Source organism: Macrotis lagotis, chromosome 1 (assembly GCF_037893015.1).
Source record: "Macrotis lagotis isolate mMagLag1 chromosome 1, bilby.v1.9.chrom.fasta, whole genome shotgun sequence".
NCBI classification, from domain to species: domain Eukaryota; kingdom Metazoa; phylum Chordata; class Mammalia; order Peramelemorphia; family Peramelidae; genus Macrotis; species Macrotis lagotis.
The window spans coordinates 852481945-852494320 of record NC_133658.1 but is presented as its reverse complement, the minus strand read 5'-3'; the positions used below and the strand labels follow the sequence as shown (position 1 = coordinate 852494320).

At 40.6% G+C, this 12376-nt stretch overlaps 1 protein-coding gene across 24 annotated transcripts in view; it reads right to left on the bottom strand.

The window, feature by feature from the left end:
• Positions 1 to 12376, bottom strand: part of MACF1 (microtubule actin crosslinking factor 1) — a 392086-nt gene that overhangs the window by 41280 nt on the left and 338430 nt on the right. For all 24 annotated transcript variants that reach the window (XM_074217596.1, XM_074217597.1, XM_074217598.1 and 21 more), the window contains 9 exons: positions 12170 to 12376; positions 10300 to 10419; positions 7850 to 7957; positions 7028 to 7246; positions 6164 to 6367; positions 4022 to 4253; positions 2461 to 2687; positions 649 to 771; positions 410 to 511 (listed from right to left, as the gene is read on the bottom strand). In XM_074217596.1, coding sequence (XP_074073697.1) covers positions 410 to 511; positions 649 to 771; positions 2461 to 2687; positions 4022 to 4253; positions 6164 to 6367; positions 7028 to 7246; positions 7850 to 7957; positions 10300 to 10419; positions 12170 to 12376 — 1542 coding nt within the window. The remainder of the gene's footprint in view (positions 1 to 409; positions 512 to 648; positions 772 to 2460; positions 2688 to 4021; positions 4254 to 6163; positions 6368 to 7027; positions 7247 to 7849; positions 7958 to 10299; positions 10420 to 12169) is intronic.

Genomic DNA, 12376 nt, shown 5'->3' with positions numbered 1-12376 from the left:
TCCTCTGGCCAAGTTTAGTTTGATAGCAAAAATATGCCAATGAAAAGAAGACCAACACAGGACTAAGAACTGCCCTCTAGTCTCCCATCTGTAACTTTACAGACAATCCTTAATCTCTCTGGTAAGATCCCCTTATCTGTCCAATAAGGGGCTGGAACAGATGATCTCAAAGATGGTTCTTCCCCATCCTAAAGATCTACAAAGTCTAAATGCAGATTAGCAGAGATGTCAGCAAACTTGTACCACACAGCATGTCCTTTATGATTTCCCTAGTTGCTAATAAACAGACCAATGCTACACCAGTGGAAATCATCGGTTCTGAGTGCCTGGGCATTTGACCATCTGATAAAAATGATTTGCTTTCCATGTGTTGCTATCTTTTAGCTTACTCTTCCCTTCAGCCTCTTACCTGCAAGGTATCCTGATACTGCACTGCAGACTGCATGGCTTCCTCCAGTTTTTCTAATCTCTCTTTCCAGGTTTTGTTTAAGTTCTCCCAGGCATTGTTCAGCTTTAAAAAAAAAAAAGAAAGAAAGAAAAAGAAAAGAAATTAGGATCCAATTTAATGAAATCTGCCATGCTTTTTTTCCTAGCCCAAGGGCAAGAACTCCATCTTTTAACAGGACTCCAGCCAATTCATCTTCATACCTCATCAATGCTCTTCTTGACCTCTGGCTTTTCTGTTTCTCCACAGGCAAAAATCAGGTCTGCTCCAAGGATCCGGATAAACTCAAGCTCTTCATGAAGACCATCTGTCTCCTCTTTAATAGTCTGTGTGCAAATGAACACAGGAGGAGTCAAAACAGAATGAACAAACATAACTTTGAAGCTCTCTGACTGTAATTCTCATTCTTCAGAACAGAAAAAGTTCAGCAGAGCTGCCAGTGACATTCTACAGATGTCTTTTGGTTTTTCTTAGTTTGTTTCTTAAGGATTGAGGTTCTCCAGACCTTTTAAGAAAATGTACACAGTGGATTGGGGAGGTTATACTGAGTTTTTACAACTGTTTCATGACTCTCCGCATTTGATGAGCACCTATGATTTACAAAAGCTGGTAATTCTAAAAGGATACTAAAATAGAAGAAAGTGATTGGCTTCAAAGGACTTGTAGATACCATGCAGACTGCAGAAATGGCATGGAGTCACTGATTTTTTTTGTTTTTTTAGTTTTTCAAGGCAATGGGGTTAAGTGAATTGCCCAAGGTCACACAGCTAGGCAATTACTAAGTGTCTAAGGCTGGATCTGAACTCAGGTCCTCCTGACTCCAGGGCTTTATTCACTGTACCACCTAGCTGCCCTCACCTATTTTTTTTTTTAGGTTTTTACAAGGCTAATGGAATTAAGTGGCTTGCCCAAGGCCACCCAGTTAGGTAATTATTAAATGTCTGAGGCTGAATTTGAACTCAGGTACTCCTGACTCCAGGGCTGGTGCTCTATCCACTGCTCCACCTAGCCACCCTGCCCCCACCTATGTTTTTGATGATAAACTTGGAAGGTTTAATTTAGCTTGTTGGAATTACCTAGCTGTGTGACCTTAGGCAAGTCACTTAACTCCATTGCCTCATAAAAACCAAAAATCAAAATTTAGTTTGTTGGAAATATCCACTGCATTACAATAAAAGCAACTTTTTTTTTTTTAAAAAAAAAGAAATGACACTGGATTAGAATTATAAAAGTCAGGTTCAAGCTCTACCACTAAACGAGGTGATTTCTAGACAAATATTTTTCCTCTGAATTTCAATTTCTTTATCCATAAAATCTCTTGGAATTATTGTTGAGAATCAAATGAGAGAACACTTGTAAAGAGCTACCGAAACATGAGCCCTTATTATTATTATTATTAAGGTTATATTTAACTGGAGAAATCCAACACACTATTCCCCCGAGGTACTCCCCCCCCCAAAAAAAACCCCAAAGAACCTTCTCACAAGCCTAAGTAACACAAGGGTTATCCTCATGATTGCTCAGAGGCTGGAGAGTGAAGAACCATTGTGGAGTAGGGGAGTAGAATGGGAAGCCTCCTGCAGGAAACTGTGATTGGCAGAGAGGGTGGAACAAGAAATTATACATAGGAAAAGGGAAAAAAACTAAAGGATCTGCTATGAAACCAGAGAGAGGTTATCTATAACCTGATGTGGACAGAGCTGAGCTAGTGAGATGGGGACTACTGGAGGGAAAAGGTTAAATGAGAATAGTTTGGCTAAATTCTAAATAGGAAATAGGAGTACAACTATCTATCATTAAAGAGGATTTTTTGCAGGACAAAATAAAACATAGTGGTCAGAGAAGAAGAAAGATCTGAGCTCAAAGCCCACCTCTAACACTTCTAAGCTCTGTGGGAAAGTTATACATCCAAGTTGATCCTCAGTTTCTTCATTTGCAACATGGGATAACAAGACTTACAGAACTTAGTTCAAAAAGTTTTTGTAAGATCAACTAAAACTATTTTCTATGCTCACCTCGGCGGCTTCTACTTGCTGCTTGATGATGGAGGGATCAATTCCAGGGCTCTCCAGATCATGAACAATATCCTGGGTATCCTTTATGGTGGTCAGAAGTGCTGCCATGTCATACCAGAACTTCTCTGCCAACTCAAGGACATCAAGGAATTTGATTTCCCGCTCTTCAGCTCGGGCTTTGATATCTTCCCAGAAAAATACCATTTGATCCAGTTTGTCCTGGATTTCTGATGTGGGAAAAGAAGATTATGAATAAAGATACCCTAGATATGAAGTTGCTTGATCTCATTAGGAATTTCATCTAAGTCCTCACAGATCACTGAAGAGTTACACTTTAAGGGCTGATATTTCTACTATGCTTTAAGACTGACAAAGTGCCTGATTACGCCCATAGAAGATGTTCTATTCACACTCCTCTAGGTCTCTCTCTCTCTACTGGTTGTCCCCTGTGTCTATTATCCTCTACACTTCTACCTCTCAAAGTCCCTACCTCCTTCAAGGTTCAGTTCAAGTGCCATCTTTCTTGATGTCTAGGAAAACTTCCCTGACTTATTCTAGTTGTCAGTATCTCAGTCAAAAATGACTTTGCATTTTTATTTCGTTTGTAGTACATACTTGCTTAACTGCATACATTATTGTTTTCTCCCCAGAAGAATGTAAGAGAAGGGGCTATTTTACTTCTTAGTAACCTCTGAGTCTGGCATGGATTGTGCATTGCCATAGCCCTGGGGATCCTAATTGAGAGACAGCTGCCAGTTGATAAATGAACCACATATTTAAATGAACTCTAATAAGGAGTGGATAATGCCAATGCTTCACTGAAGAGGCCTCTCTCAGTAGTGCTAAGTGATATCACTTCTCTTCTCCCTAGTGTGGACTGAGCTCCCAGAGCTTGAGCTGTGGCTTCCGTTTTGGATAGGAGCAGGGAGGGATTTTCCCCAGCTGCTGTCAGGACTGCAGGGGACTGAGAACAGTTTCTATAATTTCCCAAGTCTGTCTCAGAGTGAGGGTAGCTACTGCTGCTACTAGATAGGTATGGGATATGGGCATTCTGATTTTACTTCCAAGATGTCTTAGGGAGGGAGGAAGGAGACAGAATGAAACAATAATATGCTCCTGACACACTGAGTCTGAATTTGGTGGTCCTTGTCCTGGTGCAGCTATGGCTCACCTTCCTACTACTATGGCTCATTAACTGACCTGGCCTGGCTCAAAAGTACATTAATGCTATAGCTCAGCAATATTGTTGGCTACTCAGAGGACCAGGACTTAGCTAATAAATTATAGAACTGAGGCATGAGCCAAGTGATCTTGGGCAAGTCATGATGAGTTTTGAGATTGGTCTGGGAACCTAACCTGCAATGCACTAAATTATTTCTAGAAACCATTTTGTGAGTTCCACAGTTGATTTCAACACATTTTTGTGAAAGAGTCCATTTTAAAATTTAAGGCTAAAATCAACCCTTTACATTCATGAAAATATAAATATAGTGAGAAATAGGAGATAACCATTAATTAGAAATCAGTTAAATGACTTCATAAAGGAAAAAGACTCAAATACCTTTTGCTGCTAGGTCCTTGTCAGCTCCCTGGGATCTACCAATCAGCTCTTCACCCCGGCGTTTCAAAGCTTCAAAGGATGGCTGCAGCTTCTCCAGCTCCATGGCCGCACTCTTGTTTTCACTGAGACATTCTCGGATCTTGTCCACTTCAGCAGGTATTAGTGGTGGTATACGCAGGCGGGAAGACAGAGTTTCCAAAGTTTCCAGCATGGGCTCCATTTTGTCATGGAACTAAACAAACATACACTGATTAGTCAGGAAGAGAAAGCTTCCAGAGTTTCCAGCCTGGGCTCCATTATCATAGAACTAAACAAAGATACATTGATTAGGCAGGGGTACTCTCTCAGGCACTCATTTCTCCCATGCATTTTGAGGGAATAATAGTAATGTCTAAAGCTATCTATTGCCTATGGGGCTAGCTGAAAACCCTATTTTCTATCTAGTTGTCCAGAGCCATCAGTCCTCCAAGACACAGGATGCTGATAACTGTCCTCATAAATGGCTATTTAGATCTTACAGAAATGGAATTCTTAAAGGTAGGCCAGGGAGTGAATTAGAAGTTAGCTTAGTTCATCACTGTTCCAGATAACCTTGAGACACTGTCATGGTTTTCCTATACTAATCATGCAACAAGAAAGAAGTGAGACTATGAAACTGATAGAAATCAGTGGATCCACATTGCAGATGATGGCTGCATGCATAACTTGAATATTTACAGGTCAGAAACCTGCTAGGAGTGTGTAAATCTCCACATGCTAGAAGACTTGGGGATTAAAAACAAAAATCCTTACATGCAAAGTAATAATTCTATGTGTTTACACAGAGAAGAAAACAATGACTGACTGGGGAGGTAGAAACAAAGAACTTTGTCAACCTTAAAGAGCTAGTTACATGTCTAATGATTGTTACCAATGTCAAATTCATTCAGCTAGACTATTGTAATTCAATGAGACGAACTTGGCAATCCTAAGGGTCTTAAGCAATACAGTAGATCTTATTTTATGACTATATCTGTGCAGGAGGCTATATACAATAGAACCTTCTGAAAGGGAAATGGTCTCCCACCCCTCAACACCTCTCAATGACTCCCCCTACTCCCAAGCCCAACTCTACTGTTTGCTTCAGTGCTTTGCACTGTCCATTTTATGTAAAAAGGGGAGGAAAAACCCATACCAAATTTACCCTGGATACCCCATTCTCATGAATGAATTATCTCTATTCTCTGGATTAAGTAAATCACCTAAGGGGGTGGGAACCTTACCTCTGAAATCTGTAATGGAGGGCGCAGTCAACACAACAATGAAATGTGACGATGTGGGGGAGACAGGAGGCAGGCAGCAACAACACACAGTAACACAATCCACAATGTGAGTGAGAGATGGGACGGAAGGTGGGGAAAAACTTGAGTGAGTACAAATACCAACCAAGAGAATGACTAAACACAGGAGTAAAATGCCCAGACGGACAGAACTATCACTCACAGTCATTCTATTAGTTGAAGAGTGTGCAGTTACATGCATTAAACTCAAGCCCCCCCCCCTCCCCCTGGCCACACTTCCTGACCCCCCCTTCTCCACTCTCTCACTATGCACTAGGCTTCTAGGGCCCTGCTTCTTCTATCATAAGAGAACAACTGAGGCGAGTCTCTTGAAAAGCAGACTTATGTGGCTCTTACTCTAGTTTTCTAGGACTCTGGTCTTTCCCGAGGCATGGGCTTTTTAAGGTTTACAGTACTGAGTCTTAGAGAGTCATGCCAGGCTGAAGAGGCATGGGGGTATCCTGCTGTGGAGGCAGATGGCCTGGCTTCAAATCCTGACTCTACTACTTACCATCACTATAGTCCTAACTGTACAATCAAAGTGTTAAACTAGATCTGACTTCAAATCTATTGAATGCATTCAAGAGAAACACAAAAGAGTAAATAAACACCTGCCCCACAGTCCTGTCCCTGCACAGTATTAAGAGCCATTAAACAGAACACAGCTATTCCAAGACTTTCTGATCTTCTTATATTTGTGCTCAATACATTAGGTTTGACATTTCTGTACCTCACTTCCAGAGCAGGGCTGTTTCAGCCACTGTTTGCTTATTTCTACCCAAATAAAGCCACAGGTTCTCCCAGGCCTGGGAATGTCGCATACCTGAGCTGACTGTGAGACAGCCTCATCCAGGGCCAGTGCACGCCGGCGCACCTCCTCCTTGATTCTGGTGTAGGTTGCCTCTGCTATCTGATACTTCTCTTGCACCATTTCACCTTCATCAGGGTTCAGCTCCTTCAGTTGTGGCCCAATCTTCAATAACTTATCAATGTGAGGCTTGTGCTCGGCAATGGATTCCCTTAGTTGCTGTGTCAGAGAACAGAACCAGCTGATTCTCTCTGGAATGGTGTGCTCTGACCAGAACTCAGGCCCCACACATCCTAAGACTCTGAAGAACCTCACATCCCAGGGGCTGTTAAGAGCTGATTCAGCTGCAGTTCCCTCTCACTCCCTCCTCTTCCCATTGCTCCCCAGGTCCATATTCCATGAAAACCATGCTAAGAGAAGACTCTAGGCACAAACTATGCCTCCAGTTAACTTGTTCAAATGCGACCCTTCGGCTCACAGTGAGCAGGGACGGGCATGGTGGCCAGTAGAGGGAAGGCTGAGTTAAAGAATCAATGAGTATGCAGGGGCTGCAGCATTACTAGGAAAGACCCTGCATTCTCTCAGATCAGACTTTCTCCCTTGGCTGAGCCCTTCCATCCCTTCTCCAGCTGACTCTCCCCTAGAATCTTCCCTATCCCCAATGCATGATGCTCCAATTATGCTTGGCTCTAATATGAAGGCTGTGTTGACCAAAAAATTGTTTTTGGCAAAGCTATTCATATAAATCTAAACTTCCTAGGTTATTTTTATGGATGAGACATTAAAATGACTGAGATTATGTAGCTGCTTAAAACAAACTGAGTTCATTTTCAGGGTCAAACATTTAAAGACAAACTCCTAATGTGCCATCCTTCTTACCCTCATCTCCTCCTGTTGCTGCTTGAGTTGTTCGTGGTCAATGGCAGGTGGAGGTAACTGTGCTATCAGGGCCTGTGTTTCCTCGATCCACGGGCTGAGCTCCTCATATGTTTCCCAAAATTGGTTCACGAGAACCTGGGCACGCTCCAGGCGGGCATAGCGTTCTGAATTGAGTTGGCTAATGGTCTCATACTGCTGTACCAAAGACTCTGTTTTCTCCTACCATCGAGAAAGATGTGAATGCATGGCACTACTAATTTCATAGGGTTGTCAGGAGGTAAAAAGGACTTTGCAAACTTTAATGCACGATTAAAACCCCTAATTCTCATCCTTGGGCTCTGCTTACAAGTTGTAGGCCTGCAAGTTATCTCTGTAGGTCAGAAGGCCACAGGACTCCTGGGAACAAGGCAGTGAATGCCTTCTTCTCTGGGCCAGCAGACCAGATAAAACTCACACTCACGCTCTCTCTCTTTCTCTCTCTCTCTCTCACATATATATAGTCTATGGCCAAAGACTCCAGCAGGGTATGTTATAGAAGATGAGAAACAGAAGAGAGCACAGAGGGGTTGGGAGCCTGAAGCCATGATCAAAGCCAATGTCCTAGAAATGAGGGCTTTTAGAAGGAGAGAGGGCAGGGGAATTGCTATTAAAGGTGACCATAGGGTAGGGAGTAGGTTCAGTGCTGGACTCCAATATACGTATAGAGAGTTTTCAAAAAGAAAAGCAAGAAATTATCTTTAAAAGTATTGTTTCATAGGGGGCACTTCCAATTGTCCAAAAGGCAGGCCTTCTGACTAGGTTGTATATAGGGAAATAACTTACCTGTAGTACTGCTTTCTGTTCCTCCCCACAGGTTCCAAAGATTTCACTACGCTGGCTAAAAAGCTCATCCATAGAGTCTTTGTGTCGAATGATATCGATGGAGAAAGCCTTTGAAAAAGAAAATGCTGTTTATCAAAGAAATAAGGGCAGATGAATTTTCCATGTGGAGGGGAAATATAGGAGAAAGAATACTGGATTTCTAGTCAAAGGATATAAGGTTCAAGTTCTTGCTCTCCTATTTAATTCTTGTGTGAATGTGAGAAAGTCACTGAGTCCCCATCTCTTTAAATTGAGAGGGCTGGATCAGGTGACCTCTAAGGTTCCCTCCCTCAAGCTCCTATGATGCTCTGATTCTTTTTATAAAAATCTTATTTTATATATCATTTTTCTCAATTTCATATAAAGACAATTTTAATATTTTGTTTCCTTCCTCTTTCCCTCCCCATCTTAAGAAGGAAAGCAGGGTGGCTAGGTGGCGCAGTGGATAAAGCACTGGCCCTGGAGTCAGGAGTACCTGGGTTCAAATCTGGTCTCAGACATTTGAAATTACCTAGCTGTGTGGCCTTGGGCAAGCCACTTAACCCCATTTGCCTTGCAAACCCTAAAAAAAAAGGAAAGCAATTTGGCATAGGTTATACATGGGTAGTCATGCAAGTGCATTTCCAGGATGTCTAAGTCATTTTGTAAAAGAAAACACATACAAACCCCTCCTCCCAAAAAATATAAAGAAAAAGTATCTTTGATGTGCATTTAAGCTCTACTAGTTCTTTTTCTGGAGATGGTCAGCACCTTTTATCATAAGCCCTACAGATTATTTTATTGCTGAGAATAGTTAAGTTATCTATGGTAGACCATCATACAATATTCCTGCTACGATGTATAATGTTCTCCTGGTTCTGTTCATTTCCCTTTGCAACAGTTTTTCTAAATCTTTCCTTGTTTTCTGGATGCTCTGAATTTGCACTGGGTGAGCATTGGTAATTTTAGTCTAGTTTAGATACCTATGATGAATAATACTGCTGAAAATCTTAAAATCTTCTTTTAGGAAGGACTGAGTGGTCATTGTAGTTATTTATAACTTATTGGGTAGAGAGATTGAGATCACCCAATATCATTTAAAAAACCCCTTCTTAGACAGTATGTCAAAGACACATTATTACAGAAGTAGAGGAACTATTTCCAATGAAGCAGATCTTCTAGCTATCTAGGACTTAAGAGTCTTGACAGAGTTGTCTGAAGCTCATTAAAACAGAATGATTTGCTTTTGGTCTCTTGGTTAATAAGTGTCCAAAGTCATATAGAGAACCTAGGTTTTCTAACATTCTAAATACAAGGCCTTTCATTTCAGGGTGCAGTTTTTAAAAGTTGCAAAATAGGTACAACATAATAGAAGTCAGTTCCTGATATGAGTGCATTTTGGGGATAGAAAAATAGCAACTAATAGCCATGGCAAGAATACTTAAAAGTTCAATGAAAGCTTTTATTTGTGACTTGAACCTATACTTGGAAGATACAGGAATCTCCTAATAAGCAAATTCCTGGTTGTAGAGTGGTCCATGATCATACAGTCATTATGTATCTGGGGGGGGGGGGGGGGACTGTAATCCAGGGCTATAAATCTCTAAGGCTAACTCTATCTGCTATGTCATAGCTTCCTGTATTTCACTATTAGGCTAAATTTTAGGAAAAACACTTCTTGACCATAAGGATGATCATATGCTATCCCCTACATTCTGCTTTTTGAACTTGACCAATAACCAACTTTTATTTACCCTGCATTTTTACAGAAAAACATTCCTTTTCTGTTGTATTTCTGCCAAGAAACTTACCAACCACCCTGTCACAAAATCAGAAATTCTTCTCCTTCCTCTAGAATCTCCAATACTAATTCTTGGCCTACTACTATGCCAGTGAATCATTTCAGGCTAATCCCATCTGCTGTACTTACTGTATTCAGTTTGGAGCACCTCATGTGCTCTGAAGGTCTTAATAACTGGGGATGGTATGGAGCAAGGTTATCAGTATGGTGAGAGGTCTCAAGTTACTATCATAAAAGAAATATCTGAAGTAATGGAGGTGAGAAAACTTAGGGAGAATATGATAGCTCTCTTCATGGAGAAGAGAGACTGTATTAATTCCTCACTCTGGGACAAACTGGATTATTAAGGGAGCTAAGTGGCACAGTGGATAAAGTCCTGAACTTGGAATCACAAGCCTGGAGTTTGAATCCAGCTTCAGATACTTATTAGTTATATAACTCTGGACAAGTCACTTAACCTCTCTTGGTCTCAGTTTCTTCATCTGTAAAGTAGGTATAATAACAGCACCTACCTTAAAGGCTGTATTTGAAAATCAGGTAAGATACTATCTGTAAGTGCTTTGCAAACCTTTAAAGTGCTAAATAAACACCAGCAATTATTATCATAGCTGTGTGTGACCTTCAAACTTACCTTCTGAACTTGTAGTTGTGCTGTGGTCTGATCTTGCTCTAGGCGAATTGGACCAAGAGCCAGTAATTTCCGTTTGGTTTCAGCCCCCCAGGCTAATTCTGCGTCTGCAGCTTGTTCATACTATCAAAAGAATGAAAAAACAAACATATTATTGTAAACTAGAGTCCACTCTCTAAAGTGCTTCAAATTTGCCTAATATAGAAAGGCCCCTACTTAGGCTAAAAGAGCCTCCTTTCCTCTCTGTGGAGACTCCCCTTCTCCAGAGTAGAATTCCAATGGATACATGTGAATAGGGCAAATGAATATGGGTACATAACGGAAAACAGCATTCACCCCAAAAGGGAATTCACGCACACATAAGAAGTGATTATTTCTGATAATTCCTGTACTGGACCCAAACTGTAAACCATATAAGTTCTAAAACAAGTGCTTTACAAAAAGTTTAATGTGGTGATATGCCTCAAGTTCACTCTAGGTGATATGGGGATGTTTAATTCAGCTATGGAGTCCAGTGGCTCCAGAAGAGGATGTTAAACTGCAGAAAAGTCATAGTGGATGATATATATTAAGAGTTGTTGCTTTATAAACTTTAGTGAAAAATATACATTATACATATTTGTATATAAATGACATATTTTAATGTTTATCATACATTTAAAAACAAGAATATATAATACATGAAAATGAATATAAAATATATAAATATGAATATATAAAATATATACATATAAATATCTTCTGCATTATGTTATTCTTATTTAGACTGGACCTATGCTTCCTCCTTTTCAAATCTGATGATCTACACTAATATTTAAAGATAGTAACCTTTCCCTAAGCAAACAAGAGAGTCATTTACTTTTCATATATGGATGAGAGGATGAATATCAACTTTGAATGATATGTGAGCAAATGTAGATAATTAAAACAACTCAATCTGGATAAGGTCTTTGCCGTTCATGAGCCTTTCTTACATGGGGGTCTGATAAGGTCCGAGATGGTTGAGTCAAGCCATTCCTAGCAAATTGAAGAAGTCGCTTTATCTATAAAGCAATGGAATGCCATCACACTGCCTACCCCACAGTGTTGTTGAAGTTCAGAAAGAAATAATGCAAATCACAACTCTTTATAAATTTTAAAGTGCTGAACAAAGGCCAGCTCATATTTAATCTCCCTTTAAAAGGTTTTAAAGCACATGGCAGCTTGACAACAAATAATACTAAGCAAAGGAAAAATAAGTCATCATTTTCCTAAGAAAGCAAAAGAGTGAAGAAGCTGGGAAATAGGCAGTGCTCCTTCAGCTGAGCTAGCTTTGCTTTGGAAAAGTGACTGACATATTTAATGACCAAGTTGGTATATATCACCTTGGTCTCCCCCTCCAAGCATCAAAGGTTTACAATCTGTGATTTGTCAGAAATTACAGATATTTGCTTCCTCCCCTAGTCCAATTCTAAAAGAATTTATTAATTCAAACAAAAATAAGGAAGTATTTAGGTTAGAACTGGGGGGGTGGGGGTGGGGGGGATACTACAGACTACCTTCCATAAAGCAACTGTTCACCAGATTGGCAGTGCTTTAGTTAGGAAAGACTTCCTTCTTTTCCACACACTTTCTATACATTTCTCCTTTAGGTTCTTCCATCAAAAGGTCCAATTATCCCCTGACCACCTTCCTCAGACTTGGGGCATTCTCCCAAATCCCCACTCATTTGCTTTCCAGCATTGAGATATATGCCCACAGGATTCTATTTGACTTGATCCTCTAATTCCTATTCTGGAAATTATGATTTGTACTGACTATGATTCTCAATTGAGAGTCCCACAGGGACCATCTCCCCAGAGATAAGACTACAGATAGAGGGTACATTCAATACCTGTTGTGACCTCTGGATAGCTGCATCAATTTCATCCACTCTCTGTCCAATGGTGTCACTGACCAGTTTGTACTGGTCGTTGGCATCGGATACTAATTTATCCAGCCCCTCCCGGGCTCGCCAGGGCACCAGCTCCAAGAGAGCCCGGCTCACCTCATTCACTGTGTCCAACACCAGCCTGTGCTCCATAACCTCCTTCTTCAGCTC